Raw genomic sequence first — 16894 nt, forward strand, 5'->3', positions numbered from 1 at the left:
GATTCCCGCATCGAGACCCAACGCTCGTTTCCTGAACAAAGGACTGACCATGAATTTTGAAACATTCAGTCTGTTTAAGAGCAAATATGTGATTATAATTAAAGCAATGTTATCTCGCTAACATTGTGGTAATTACGTTTTTCATAAAAAAAACCTCTTCTGTCTTCTGTCAATTGGGAGTATGAAACAGGACCAACTGAAAGAAAGGAAAGACAACGGCGCAGCAAGAATGATATCTAGCCAAGGGAAGAATAGAAACAATGGAAAAAGCCAGCAGAAGAAGCGATGATACCCACAGCAACGAATACTCAGGGGGAAAAGGGAGGATTAAAGATAAAGAAAATTCACGTAGATGCTGTTTCATTATTGCACAGGATAAAGATATCTGTGGCATACTAGAGGAAGGATATCCAAACGCTGACAGGAACAATTTAAAACTTCAGTTGAACGCAGTGTAGCTTTGGAAGACGTCTAGGTAGCTGAATTGTTTGTCCCACAGCTGGACTGCAAAAAGGTTGAAGAAGAAAAGTATAGTTGTCCATGGGTACATCCCAGACGCTCAGATATATGATTATAGTTACAAAACGATGCTATATATCAGATATATAAGAAATGTTATCGAGGTGTCCAGTGCTTGCTAACATCGCAAAGTAAAATATCCAAGCACTCTAGCTATGAGAAAACTGTAGGTTTCGTTTGTATGACTGAGCACTATGGCTCTGAGCACTATGGGACAGCTGAGGTCATCAGTCCCCTAGAACTTAGAACTACTTAAACCTAACTAACCTAAGGACATCACACACATCCATGCCCGAGGCAGGATTCGAACCTGCGATCGTAGCGGTCGCGCGGTTCCAGACTGAAGCGCCTAGAACCGCTCGGCCACACCGGCTGGCTTCGTTTGTATGTTTTTCATTTTCGTTTCATTAGCTAAACTCACCGCAAAGGTGAAACTGCACAGTAAACATACGGAAGCAGAGAGTATTTTGTTAGACAGAGTTGAATTAGTAGTTTTGCTGACAAATTATCTTAGAAAAATAGATAATTACTGTTTTTGTTTCGCAATACACAATAATTGGAGTGGATACCAAGAATTTTAAATGACGCTACTTTTATTTGCACATATTTTACACTCTGCATTTCCAGCATTAAATTGACGAAATTTTTGTAAATCAAGTATTGCAAATTTTCTGCTTTAATTTTTAAAGCCTCCCAATATCGTACTCTACGATGTTATAAGCTATACAACTATACATTTTTACTATTATTATAATAAATAACAATAAATTCTCCGATAATAGTTTCAATGTGAACAGCATTAGGTGCGCCTGTTAGTAGCGAAGCAGACAGGCGTTTGTAGAAAATCGCCTAAAATTGACACTCATATACGCAAGCGCTGTCGTGTCTGACGAGATTATACATGGCAGTAGTTGCAATTCCATTAAAAGTACCCACTGCCTCGATGCCTATATACAAGCTACTAAGGAGTACGTATGACACATGTATGCATCATCTTTGTAAATCTACACTGTATCATTGCCTTAAGGTTTTTGACATAGCAACACCTGAAGCCCGTGCATATACGCAGCTGTTATGTCATACGCCGTACATCGAGTATGAGTGGAGTGTGAGTCTATTACTCAATATGCGGGACATCACAGTTGATGAAAGAAATGAGCGAAAACACTGCAGTTGTTTTATGTTCTACGTGATGTAAATGATCTACATTGTGTAAACATTCAGATGATTAGTACTTTGTCAGACTGACGAGCACGACAAAATGCACAAATAAAATATTTGGCGATCCAGTGTCTTATTCGAAAAAAATTGTTTTTAAATGTGATTAACGGCAATTATATGTAACAACTGTGTACTACTTCATAAATTATTTTATTTTTTGTTAAAACATTTACACAAAACCTTCACATAACAGTCATCACCGCCACTCCCAGCTATGACTTGTCATTTTTACAGATTTCGTAAAAAACACACGTCACATCAACACTATTTCCCTAAGTACTACAATTTGGTAAAAAATTAATACTGCAACAAAATGAACAAAGCACTTGACAATAATTATCTTTTTACGTCATCCCTCTGTGTTTTCCTCAACACTATTTGGTACACTGGTATTGCCATAACATTAAAAAATAGTAAACATTTTCACATTTATATTGATTAAAAATTAACGGACATCATTTACAATGTTCATAAGATTTATGCAGCGACGTAAAAATTTTCAATTTTTAACTCCTTACAATTGCATGTCCGAAAGCCAGGTGCATTTAAAAAATTCCAGAAGTAGTTACGAGTATTCACAGACTCATACACTTTCAAAACCGGAGAGACGTATGCTGCAATTCTGGCTGAACCTTAGTATCAATTCTGAAGTTTTACCAGTGACTCCTACGATAAACAGTTAGCTCAGTATACTGAAAACGGACCGTTCTCATAACAGACATTTCCAAAGCCCTTGCATTTTACAGATTTACAAATCAACGTCATAAATAAGCAGATATTTAAGGTAAATTTACGTAGTGAAATATTTCTGTATCCCATCGCTTGATTGTCTTTATTCGAGGAACTATAAGAAATTGTCAAGAGCTATGTCCTCACATAATGTTATTCTTGAACACTGGGAGTTTCAGCTGTGAAGGTCCACAATAGCTATTATGTTCTCAGTAGTGAAGGGAGAGAATTCCTTATCAGACAAGCAGATTTCATTCTTTCCGGAGTTCAACGACATCTGAGTGGCCAAGCAGTGACATCTTTGGTCATCTATCGTGAGTTATCAACTTCCCTCGTGTTTCCTGCATCGAAATCGTTCCACGGCCATAAGTCTGGATTCTCTTCAACATCACGGGCAACGTCACTCCACATCACAGGCTGGCCTGTAACATTAAATGATTAAATTAGTTCTTAACTATTCAGCTCTCAGTAACACAGGTATTACTATAAACTACCTGCCGACAGCGAAAGAATAGCTCTCCTAAGCCAATACTAGAAAATATGGAACTGGTGCATAAATATAACGGCATCTTTCAAAACTGGATTTATTTCTACATGAATTCCGATATAGTTCAAAACGGCAGTTTATAAAATAAAAATAATGGGGTATTTTTGTTTTTTGTTGTTCTTGTGTGCTTAGTAACGGAAATCCGAAATCAGTATTCCTCGAGCAGGACAACTAGAAAATATATTGTTCAAGAAGTAGCCCAAAACGCCAATATCTTTAAAGCTGAAGCAATATGATGAGTATTATAAGATACAGAAAACGAGGGAAGCATGAAGAAAACATTTCAGCGAACAGTTCTAAGTCTGACGTAAATAGAAACATGTAGGGAAGAAGGAAGAAAGAAAGAAAGAAAGAAATTTTAGAGTGTAATAATCCGACGATATTGATGTTACCAGATACGAAGCACAAAGTCGGAGGGGTGGGAAACAGATTCAGTCTTCATCTTCTTGGAGGAACCATAGCGGCGTTCATTCGAAATGTTTGAGAGTAGCTAAAGGGCATACAAATGTTAATGTCAGGAAAAGAAATTGTATCTCTCTTCCCCTGAATATGTGTAGTGTCTTAACCGCTGAGTTGCACGTGTTTTTCATGGAGTATGGAAAGGGTGAATCTCGAGGAAGTCCTGTTCTTCCAAATTAACAGGCTAGGACATGCAGGATAAGGATATCTACCAAAATTAAAGTCCTGAGCTTTGGCGAGGACGTTTGCAGCATGCCACGCAGATAACTCTGTGAATAGCCTTCAGAGCCTTCAGCCATCAGGTTAATAAGCCAATGTTGCAAAATATTAACAATAATTAGCTGCAAAAGATTGGAAAGACTGGTAGACGCCGATCTCAGGGAAGAACAGTTTCTGTTCCTGTGAAATACAGGCCATATTGACACTAGGACTTACATTAGAAGATTGGATAAAAGACAGACGTACATTTATAGTATTCGCAGAAATAATAAAAGCTTTTGACAGTGCTGATTCTAAAACATTCTTTGAAATTCTAAAGTTAGCAGGAATAAAGGTAGATAATGAACGGTTATCTACAAATTTTACTGAAACTAGACTACAGTTACGAGTCGAGGGACATGAAAAGGAGCTAATAGTTCAGAAAGGAGTAAGACAGAGCTCTACACTATCCCCATGTTATTCAGGCAGCACACTGAGCAAGCAATAAAAGAATGGTTAAGTGGAACTGGGAATGTCTTGAAAAGGGATTATAAGACGAACGTCAGCAAACTAAAACAACTGAGTGTAGGACTTAGATTAGGTAATGAGACACTAAAAGTAGTAGCAGATAAGTTTTACTACCCAGGCAACACAATAACTTACGATGACTGAAGTAGATCGAACATAAAACGCAGACTTTGCAATAGAATGGGAAGTGTTTCTGGAAAAGAGAAGTATTTTTAAAATCTAATATAATATTCTTACGTTTTCTAAAAGTGCTTGGAGTGAAGCCTTGTACGAAAAAGAAAAGTGGAAGATAAGAAGGAAAAGATTTTGAAATGTAGCGCTACACAAGGATGCTGAAGATAACATGAGATTACTAGATAGGAGGCGCTGAATAGAATTGAGGAGAAAACACGTTTTTGGCAGATTTTTCGTGAAACAAGTGATTAGTTTATTGGATGTACCCTGAAGCACGGAGGAATAATTAATGTACTAATGAAGAGACGTAGGGCGGGAGGGGGGGAGGTAAAAGTTATACAGGGTCACCAAGGCTTGGCTCAGTAACAAGGATCAATTGGATGTATGATGTAGTTTTGCAGAGATGAAGATATTTGCGCAATATAGACTAGCGTAGGGAGGTACATCGAATCAGGCTTCCAGCTGAAGGCCACAACAACAACAACAACAACAACGATGGAATGTGGCACATTACGAAATTTTGTTACACGAGCTGGCTATTTTGTGGAAAAGTCATCAACTCTCCTGTTGGGAGCCAGCCAACATTAGCATAATAGCAGATAATACTGAATGGTAAAACAAAAATAACCCTTAGAGTTACCGTATTTAATTTTGTCTCGTAACTTCATAGGGTGAACTTTTATTGATATGACACTCTGATCTATGCCCGTCGACGCTGCGCTTTTTATATAACCAGTTTATCCCGGAAGGATAAATCAGTCTTCTGCAAAATCGATGACGCTAACATTTCAGTGGGTAGAAGGGGAACGAAGGAGTTTATGTATTTTATCAGCTTGTTAAAATTCCGGTCATACACATAATAAATGAATACACATACATCGAGTACGATGGGTGGAATTAAAATTACTTACCTGACGAACAATGGTCTGCGTGATAACTCAAGAAATTTGTAGTTACCTTACAGCAAATCCATTACAATGATAACTATTACTATAGTTTAGGTTTATGAAGGTCAGGTACGTTTCTTTGTCATTTACTTTCAATGTAAGTTTCTTTTTGGTTGTTCCTTTGCCTGTTCCGATTATTTTGTAATTAGAGTTTTTACTTTCGACAGCAGTAGTTACCTCCGTATTCAGAAAAAGAAGCTCTAGAACTGAAGCGCAGATACGTCCACTTTTTAAATAATAGATATATCAGCTTCCATCGAATTTTTATAATTTCTGTCAGTCAGTTTCTAAGCAATAAATGTCACCTACCGTACCTTTTCGGCATATTTCAACTGTAATTTGTGTTTAGTAAAAAGATTTATCCCTTGTTTTTGAAAAGCGTTCTCGTCATTCATGTTTAATACCGTGACGTATTAAGTAAAATGGAATGTATGATGTCAGGAATTGTTGTCAGAAGTTGACCAAAATTGGTGTCCAAAATCAAAGGAAGGGCATAACAGTTCACAGAAAATACAGTACTGTAAAAGGTAAATTTATATGGAAGATAGAATATGGTGCCTGAGACGACATAATTATATGCAGCTTTTAGAGGAGACTTAGCACGTCAACGATTTATCACTTAGAAATTCATTAATGGCTGGTTAGGCTACCTATTTTAAATACACAGCTGCATGATGTTTTACAAACATGTGGAGATTTCTTGGAATGCCCGACAACAATACTGCGAACGTCTGACTTTCACAGAATGCCCTATAGTCACAACATTTAGTTTGGAATTTCTCCAGCAGATGTAGTACAATGTCTGAAAGCACATGTCCACTATTACTTTCCTGTTTTTTTAACGAGAGATCTCCGATGTTCCTCAAAATCTAGACGAATTATACAGTACTTTTGTAACCAATATGTGGCCATAGCATATGCCACACATATGTAAGAGACCGAGACATGAAATCATAAGGCATTTTACGTAGAGAACATTAAAAGGACACACAAAACATATCCCATGACTAATTATATTAAGTTACCAAAAAATTAACGTATCATTTCGTCGGGTTGCGTAAAGCACTTTTTCTGTTACTGGCGCTCACACTAAAGTAAGCAAATATTTGTGGTAAATAATAACTTGGAACTGGATGCAGTTTCTAACACCAACACGGAAAATCAAATAATCAAAAGTTAATTATCTGACAGCAAAAGTGATGTACAGGTACATGTACAGGGCAGATGTGCGAACGATGCAAATTTATTGAATACATATTTGGAAACTGGCGCAGCATGAAACGGAGTGTGCGTATAACATGTTAACAGTCATCAGATAAATACACAACAACATCATATTCAGCTACCAGTCCTCAAGTCACAAATAGTGAAAATATTATAGTGCAGCAGTAAGGGGAAGTATGTAGTTTACAGCAGAAAACAGTTAAACATAGCACCCTGGTAATATTCGCTCTGACGGTGTTGCCGTGCTTCTGAGTGCCTACTGCTTCTGTTAATAAAGGGAAAAATAAGTAGCAAATACTTTTATTATCATATTTTATTGCACCTATAAGTAATTATCCCATTACCAAGTCCTCAACACTTAGCAGAATCGTCAGCAGAACACAGACGGACAGAATGAAGAACTTAACATTCACACTAGCTCGTAGTCAGCTGATAAGTACACGAAGAACGACATCATTTGAATAAATATACCATCTAGCACAATAAATCAAGTAGTTTCTCAACATACATGAACTTTAAACAAAAGTAGCTCTAAAAGAGGAATCAGAGTGCCAAGTGTAGGAACTACATGCGGTTGCTTTGAGCTACGTTGGTAGCCGCACAATGGCGCAAATGTTACTAATATCACCAAACTCATGCCACGTCATGACTGATTTGTATATCAGTTTACAGCATATTATAGTGTATTTGATTTATGATCCTGGATTTTTGGGTTTCCTAGTCATTCCGACTTTTTTTTCTCTGGTGTTGCAAGGGGAACTATGTATCAACGACGAATCCGAGGAGAAAATGTCAGTCAGTGTATTTCTACTTACATCGCCAGAATGATCGACAGAAACGGTAGTGTAAGCCGAAATCACTCAATAAATAAGATATCCAAATAGACTTAAAAAGTCAGTGGCTGGAAAGATCAGCGCAACTGCCTACAACATCGGAAGCACATTCTGCGCCCTTGTGTGAATAGATACTATATAACACACCAAGAATTCCTTGAAGTTCGGTGAAAGCCAGGTTCAGAAAACGTAAGAATTCTACAGGCTCGTAAAGATATTTAAACAGACCGAACTGCGCATGAGATGTCTAGCAAAGATTATATAGCTAACCTCAATGGCATCGGTTCTCGCCACAGCGAGGAATTACCACGATCGTGTTTTCAGCGAAGGGAGAGAGATTCTGAGAGACGACAACAAATTCGTAAGGTGAAGGATTCAAGATAAACGCAGATTATGCTTCTCATTCAAGGGGAAAGTCGTGTGTAAACCGTGCCGATGGAACTGCCCGCAGAATATTAGTATCCGTGTGATGCAACATACAACCTCTGGCTGCAGGCTCGATAGCAATACACCACCACCACTGCAAGGGGGTATTTCTTTGAGGTTACTATTGACATGTTAAACTGTCATTTGAACAACTAAGAGACACACCAACGAAAGAAATAACATATAATCGCAACGGAAACCTGGAAAGTTTCATTCATATTCGTTATTATTGTGATTCTTTTAGTCCAGGAAGCAATGTCTTACGAAGTTGAGCTAACTATATGATTATTGTGTTGAGTCTTGTGGTACAATGTAAGTTTCACCCTTCAGACGAATACTCTTGATTTCATAAATTAATGGAGAATCCGAACATAAACTTTGTCATCCTTTACATACACTGATTTTGTTAGGAATGGAAACAACTGCAGATATACAGAATTTTATATTTTCAGAAAGTCTTAGATCCGTTAGAGCGTTGTAGAATGACAACAGAAATACATTACACACCGCAATTGCGATCTTTTGCCACGTTGTAACAATAACGCTTTGTGAAAACATGAACAGTATACAGATACTACTTTTTTCCGTCAGTAAATTGTGGCAGTGGGCAAGTGGGAAAATTCGATACTTGATCAGTCTTATAGTCTCTTTTTTCCGCCATATATATATATATATATATATATGTGTGTGTGTGTGTGTGTGTGTGTGTGTGTGTGTGTGTGCGCGCGTAAAAAATATGAAAAACTTGAACTTTGATTTCAATATGAACTCTTTGTCCCCTCACAGTGGTTGGTTGAGCTGATGCATGAGTGTGCAAGTAGGAGAATGCATTGTAGAGCACTGGTCTGTTCCCAGACAAACCTCAGTCAATGGTGTAAAAAGAAAATTAAGTTGTAGAGGGTAGCATACATTCTGAACTTAAGTCTGACGCTCCTAGTAAGAATTATGTTCGTAAGCTATCTTCGCTGCATGTAACCAAATACCTGACATAAGTTTATGCTGTGGTGTACGTGCCTAAAAATGCTACTTCATTTTGACTATCCATTGCATACATCATGTCCAAGACACAATAGTTCTCAGATATTTGAACACGACAGTAAAGATCAGTACTTTTCTGCATATAAAACATTAGTGACAAGAAAAAAGGTAAGCAAAGAAACGATTCTAATGAAACTATGCTAAATTTGCCATGAATTTCAGAAAAATAACAAAAGACAATTCATAATATCAGGCACATTTTATTATGTGTAGAAATGATAACGGTGAATGGCTAACGTTAAGAATTGTCCAAGAATAATAATTAATTAAATGCTCATTCCTGAATGCGGACGCATATGCTGAAAATTTAGTTAGCACCAGTACAGTAGAACGATGATCATGTGGTCTGTGCCAGCTTAGAAAACGGTCGGCCATGGCGTGCAAAACCTCACGCAAACACGCTGTGGCTGCACGCGTGTATCCCGAGGGGCGGCGTGTCTCACCACTACTTGCTTCTTCTCGGAAATACTGCGTACGGCGCGACATTTTATTTAGCATTGCGGTGAGGCATTTTCCGGCCGGCACGACATTCTTCAGTTCGGCACAACCGTGGTGTTGGCACTGTTTACCCTTCCCTGTTTCTTCATACAGGGTGACAATTATTGAACTATATGAAAAGAAATGTAAATTAGTTACGAACTGCGGCGTGCACACACTTTATTCGACATGTGAACGTCACTACAGATATTCGGATTTATGTTATAACATGTCCGGTACGCCTGCCATCATTGGCGATAGTGTGGCTCAGACGAGTTTCGAAATTCTGCTGGCACATTTTATTATGCGTAGAAATGATAACGGTCAATGGCTTATGTTAGGAATTGTCCTAGAATAATAATTAATTAAATGCTCATTCCTGAATGCGGACCCGCTGTAGTGACGGAACATCGATGCTGTCGATGACTTCCTGAATGGCTGTTTCCAGCTTAGGAATGGTTTTGGCGCTATTGCTGCACACCTCGTCTTTGCTATAGCCTCACAAAGTGGAGTCGCATGTGTTCAGAATCCGGAAAATATGGCGGCCAAGATAGGCCCATGCCAATGGCCTCTGGGTACCCCAGAGCCAGAATACGGTCCCCAAAGTGTTCCTCCAGGACATCAAACACTATCCTGTTTCGGTGGGGTGGAGCTCCATCTTGCATGAACCATGTTGAAATCAGGGTCACAGTGGATAATGGGGATAAAATCATCTTCCAGAACCTTCGCGTACCTTTCGGTAGTGACCGTCCCATCAAGGAATACCGCACCGATTATTCTGTGACTGGACGTTGCACACCACACAGTCACCCGTTGAGGGTGAAGAGACTTCTCTATCGCAAAATGCAGATTCTCAGTCCCCAAATGCGCCGATTTTGCTTATTGACGACCCCGTTCAAATGAAAGGTGCTTCGTCGCTAAACCCCTCATTCGCATACTAATTCCCATCATGCCACCCGGCCAACCGTGCCGTTTGAACGTGCTAAGGCAATCCGTTCAGTAGTTATGGCGATTTTATTTCACGTAGTTCAATAATTGTCACCCTGTAATATAAAGGAAGAAAGGTCCAGTGGCTGTTTGCACAAAAAGAGGCAGCCCCAATGACCTATCGTCACAAGCCTTTAGAAATGAACGGAATGACAGAATAGAAGAATGATACTTCCCAATATCAATTATGCAGTCGCTTAATCGACAGGTACCGCAAATTTGCAATGTAACGTCATTACAGCACCACAGAAACGAATTAATGATTTATTTGACGATGAAAAAGCAAAAACTACAACGGACGGTAGACTGGATTCATTGATCTGTGCATCAAGAAGCAACTTGTGCTAAACTTGCAAGCATGAAGCACTTGATGAATTTGTTGATACGAATAGTAAATTTTCTGAAGTCGCACGCAGTATTACTGTCAGTTGCAACAGTTTTAGATGGAATTGAAGGAAGAGTGTAGAGACTTTATATATTGCTGCGAAGTACATTGTTTAAGTCGAGGAGCATGTCCGAAAAGATTTTTCGCTTTAAAACCAGCTATTGTTGAATTTGTGGAGGTAAAAGGAAAGCAGGAACGAACATTAGAACTTCCAGAATGGATTACAGATCTCTGATTTTAAGTGGACTTGACTGTAGATTCCCGACAGAAACATATTCTAAGGTGAGAAACAACTAATTTCTGGTTTGATGGGGATGCATTTGAAAAGAAAATTACATTGTGGAAGGGACAAATTCTCTATGCTCACTGGCGTTAAACACAACACGACGTCTGAAGAATTCATTGTGACCTTCGAAGAATTAGAAGGGTAGCTTTCTAAACGTTTTGAAGACACTGCAAGTCTTACATCTGTGTCTGAGGTGTATTCGAGATTTTCGATTGTAGCTGAAAGTGCCCCTGTGGATATGCAGATGGAACTGATTGATCTGCAGTGTAAATTCCCATTTAAAAGATAAATTCTTCTATGTTAAAACAGTCTATCAGGTGTAAGTTGTTTTCCTCAGGAGGAAATTCCACGTCTACGTAATGACGTTGCAAATGTGATAAAATAATTCGATAAACGTGTGTGTGAAGCCTTTTTCCGATTGTGAAACAAAGTAAGTCACTATTGCATAGCAACAGGAGTGCGAAAATCTGTAAAATTGTCTGCATCTCTCCATATGACGACAGTTTTTACGAGATAAAAATTATATCATGTCTTCAGCGCAAAAAAATTAAATAATAGTGAAAATTAGATTTGTTTGTGATCTATGTTGTTGCGAAATATGAAATGTGAAATCAGTTCTTATGCCGTGCAAATGCACGTAAATGCGGCGCATTCACACGTTCCTCCCCCCCTCCTCACGCTCACACAGCGTGAGTGGGGGTGGGAGAAGTGTGCACCCAAGTGAGAGAGCCATCCATGCGTGCAAGAGCACTACTCGCATGTCGAATTCTTGGCCGTCTCTGGCCTGGAATGAGTACTACAAAAGTTTTAGGAAATATCTCAATTATACGGAATCTAATTGTCAGAAGATGTAGTTACGATACATAGGTATTAGACGGATAGTGATCCCTCGTAGTTGGACACATTTAATAAGGCTATTTTAAGATCGCAAATTAGTAGTGTCGGAATCATTTCTTGGAAATTAAAACTTATTTCATAGGTTTTTGTAATGGGAATGCAGAGCTAATATAGTTAACATTAAAAAGTAGTGAACAGTCGCAGATAAAGTTGCATGACAACCTAAGGACCCTATTTTCACCTCTCGTCTTCTTTGCCTAGAGATTAACACAATTTTTAAAGAACCGTGTTCTATGAAAGAAACACGTGCCTGTTTGCGTCAACTTGGCGTAAATCATTCCGTACTGAAAAGCACATTTTGCAAGTGCAGCATCGTCTGAAGGGGACACAGCGATTTTTCTAATCAATCTTCAGATAAACCGTCAAAGGCGGTGTATTATCTGAGTTATTCGTCTAATTTCGCTGATTAGATGCAATCAACCTCAGCTAGACACTGCGCTGGTGACGATACGTTAGAGATGTACAGCACCGCTCGGCATCATCAACAGAGGTCCTTTGTTCCGAGGATGGTGCGAAGTAGTGCTTTAAATCTCTAACGTGTTGCCATTACAACAATGCTCCCACATAATCAAATGAATAAGATAATGCGCGAATTGTGGCAGTTTATCTGTAGACAAACATCAGGTTGTGTGTTATAAAATATCAGACTTCCTAAACATCGTCGGATGCTCCCAGTGCATCTGAAAATGACTACTGCACATTGGCTATGGGTCAGTTGTGCTAGAGTCGGCGCGACATGGATGTCAGGCTCATAAACACGTCATTTTTCTTGGTAGTTAAAAAGCTGTGATTACGATAGAGTAAACGAATAAAACATAAATGAATGCTTTAAAAAATTATATCCTGTCATATGGCTCTATACATTGGATGACCTACATATAAATTAGCAGCCATTGGCAACAATGCATCACGAATATTTGTGAACCATGACTCTCACCGAACTGTAATGGATACAGCAATTACGCATTACAGGGAAAGTGAAAAAAATTATGAATCGCAGTAAGTGGATTCGCCACGAATCACTGGCCAAGATCGTTCTCTGCTTTACAGCAAATAAATATTTCATTCTTATGCGCAATAGTAACAGGTAACGAAAAAGAATTAAGTGGAACGTCCACTGCTTCGTTTGATTGTTACATGTTGATGAAGCTCCAAAGACACGCAGAAACTACATAAATAAACGATGTTTAGTGGTTTTGTATCACTATCAGCAACTCTTAGCTACTGACAAAATTATGGATTATTTTTTAGCGAAAGATACAGTGCTTCGCTTAAACGAAGCTATAATTGCAAGAATAAACTTAAGTTTACTTGAAGTTCAATGTTGATTTGAGTACCACAGGGCCTTATAAGATATGGTCCTATTGGAGATGATATTCCCTTCCTCCCTCCGACTTTTGATCAGGTTTACCCAACCAGTTATCCGAAGACCTGCAGTGTAACGTAGTCTCCGAACTACAGTCCAGTTTGACAGTCTTAACATACTGACGGAGGTGAAGGTACCGCCAACTGACAGAAAAAAAATCTAGTATAAACGGAGAGTTTATCTCCCTGCTTTCGAAGCTGCAGACTGGCACTTACTTAGCTAAGAAACGAGCCATCATAAGTTGCAAAAATAACAATGCAAAACTTACGTAGCTGGCGCAATGCGCCGCACCGGAGGAAAGTAGGGGGAAGTGACACCAATAAGCAATTTTAAAAGGATGTATTGTACAATAGTTATCCATATACGAAAACTAGCGTGTACAGCTGCAGCGAACCAATCTTCGGACTGAAAACCACAATAACTTTGTATCAAGGTCTTTAAGGAATTTCTGGAGTTCAAAGCATTATTTTTCCGGCACCTTCCTTTCCATATCCATTATTGCGAAGTCGATTAATTACGGCGATACACCCTCTGGCTGTAAAAGAAACTATTATAAATGGCATATGGCCCACAGGAGCAAAGGAATTGTCGTTGTAGTAATACCGTTCATTCCATAAGGCTTCAACTTTTCTACGAGAATACCATAATTTACCCACAAACATGGTGGGAATAGGTAACAGAAGATACCTATGAAAGTCTACATATGAAAGTCTGACAAGGAATCCTTCTCGAACGAAAACTGCGGTTTAGTAGATAAATTATTTGTGCTTAAATGTCACACTACTTTCACCGGTCAAAAACGAAAAATGTTTATACATTTAATGAATGGCAACGAAAAATGCTTTTGTTCCAAATTTCTGGTATACACAGGACCTGCTCATAAATGAACGTTACAGAAGTTGGAGTTCCAGATAGCCAAGTTTTCATAAAAATTAGCACTTTTGTCGCGGATCGGACGAGGCACGAGCCATTTATATTATCTTAGTTTCCCGGCAGCCGTTGGCACAACGGAAAGAGTATACAACAGTAATCGCAGGGACGTGAGGTCGTGGTTTTTTTTGTGTTTTCAATTTTTACGTTGCTTATCATGCAAATAAGCAGTAATAATGATCAATATATCATACTGATTAATATTTTCTTAAAGGCAAACGAAAATTTTGGATCGAGGACTCAAAAATCGTCATTACTTCATCAAAATCTAGGGAACTTGCAACAGTATTACAGAACAACTTTTTGACTGATGTGATGAATCCCTACGTGCGGAAAACGAATTAATTCTGTTAATTGACCCATGGAGAAGATAAACAAATCTACAATCATACGAAGAAATTTTTCAAGAAGAATAAGCAGATTTAAAGTGCTTGTCCCAAACACACTCCGCTAGTGCAATCCCGCAACGTCTGTTTTTATCGTCAGGTACAGAATTTGATCAGAAGGCTTCAAACTGCTCTTATCTTATAGAGACAAAAGAAGAAATCAAATCATGAGAAGACTGCCTCAAAATACATTCCACTGTACATCACTAGTTATCCTCGCTAATAGCTGGCGAAATAATGCGTTGCGCCTGATTTCCTACCAAACTGTGCGATGACAGAGAACCTAACGAATGTAAATTAAGTTGTTTTTATATAAAAATTCTAAGACACCACGTAATTGTAAAAATGCGACAGTTATAATGTGTGCGAGATGCCCAGAAAATCACTGCTTTCCCTGTTTTTACAAGAAATATCATCCTAGCGCGTGCAAATCATCAACTTTAAAATAATAAAAGTATCAAATTTTATATACGAAACTTTCGTGTACGTCTTACAATCACTTCCTGGAAATTTATTTGCTCTTCAAGTTTTCCTTTGCCTTTTCTTTTCATGAAAATATTAATAAATAAAATATACAGAGCATTCCGGTTTATTTGTAGTGTACCGTACAAACTAAAAATTGAAAAGAAGCCACATAGGGACTCAACCCAGCGACTCTCGGATTACCGTCCTGTGCTCTCGCCGCTGTCGGTAACTACGGTAATTTAAGTGGCTCATTCCCCTCCCGATACACCCCGCAAACGCTGTTTTCTAAACGTTTTGCCATCTGGATTTCTCACTTTTGCCACTTCTCTATCGGTCCAAGCCCTGCATAGCACACAAATTTGGACGGAATCGGTGCCCTGATTCTCATTTTAGCATTTTTTCATATAGTTCGAATTATGTTACCATCGTTATTATTTTTTGTTAAGTTGTGAATATTTATAGAGATTTTAAGAACTTCTCTTAACATATTGCAGTAATTTTCCTAAAACAGGACTAATGTTGTATCTTCTCTTGTTCTGGCGATTACTTTAATTTTTCTGTTCCGTTTTGAAGATATTTCAATACCATCAATTACGCATGGTTGCTTTTTTGTGGAAGTTGTGGAGTAGTTCGTCTTGAAAATTAGTTTCAATTATTGATACTAATATTTAAAAAAACACATCGCATTTCACTTTAATATATCGCCTCCTGTCTACCTTATCCCATTCTACCTTTAGTAGTTCATTTTCAATACAATGTATTTTTGTATCTTTAATAAAGGGCTTGTTACATGGAGTTGCATCTGAGCTGTATGTGTTTACATTGTTCATTTTGCTGGTATTATGTTATTCAAAAAGTACAATAGCAATGCACTGAATATTAATTTTTTTCGACATCTGTGTTATGTACGAAAACGTTATCAGTTAGAGTCCTGCTATCTTGTTGTAGATAAAATGAAAAAGCCATGTAGCAGCCAAATAATATCTCGAGCTCATTTTGTTCTCCCATAATCCTTTAAGGAATTTACATAGAAATATTGATAAACCGATCACAACTTCATCCTGCGTGACAGGCAGATCAAAATAAATCCTGATTTTTTACAGGCAGAAGGTTTCCCTGCAGTGAGATGTGCGCTAATAGCAATTACAAGGGTTGTATTCTTTAGTCACAGCTCACACGCATATGGCTCCAGTTTTTTTCTTTCTTTTAACAAAAACGACTTTCACGTTATCCTTAATTTTTAAATGTGTGACAACTCCTTTATATTGACTCTGCATGGAGATGATACTAACCAGTAACAACTTACATTTTACTTCACTGTCCCCGTTGTTGCATGATGTTCAGAAGGTATGTGTCATCTACAGTAAGGTTTTACCTTTTCCTTCCCTTACATTTTACACTCATCTACAACCATATATTGCCTTTAATTTCGCCGTTTCAGCGTGCTAGGAAGAAAGCACACTCAACACTGTTTCCTAACACTGGGCGCTTACTTCGTTGTTACTTGGGACGTGTAAGTTGCATAAGACACTGTTGTCGGCCAAAGGTGCAGCGAATTGAAGACATGCGCGGAAAAACGGACTAACCCTGAAATGTAAAAGCTTAGAGATAAGTGTTGCCATCTGTTGCTGGGTACGGAAACTATCAAAATTGACATTGGTCTCACCCCTAAGTGATATTTAGGGGTGAGACCAACGTCAATTTTGATAGTTCCCGTACCCAGCAACAGATGGCAGGACTTATCTCTAAGCTTTTACATTTGAAGGGTAGCCCGTTTTTCCGCTCTTGTCTTTGACGTCACAAATTAATACTGAATCTATGTATCTATATTCAACCCATAAAGTACTACTAGAGCGATCTAATGATATTTTT

General features: G+C 38.3%; 1 protein-coding gene across 1 annotated transcript in view; it reads right to left on the bottom strand.

Annotated features, from left to right (window-relative positions):
- Positions 1–1871: 1871 nt before the first annotated feature.
- The window catches only part of LOC126297876 (uncharacterized), a 50561-nt gene continuing 35538 nt past the window's right edge, over positions 1872–16894 (bottom strand). Inside the window, exon 5 of the mRNA XM_049989167.1 lies at positions 1872–2891. Coding sequence (XP_049845124.1) covers positions 2779–2891 — 113 coding nt within the window. The 3' untranslated portion in view covers positions 1872–2778. The remainder of the gene's footprint in view (positions 2892–16894) is intronic.

This window comes from Schistocerca gregaria, chromosome X (genome assembly GCF_023897955.1).
Source record: "Schistocerca gregaria isolate iqSchGreg1 chromosome X, iqSchGreg1.2, whole genome shotgun sequence".
NCBI lineage: Eukaryota > Metazoa > Arthropoda > Insecta > Orthoptera > Acrididae > Schistocerca > Schistocerca gregaria.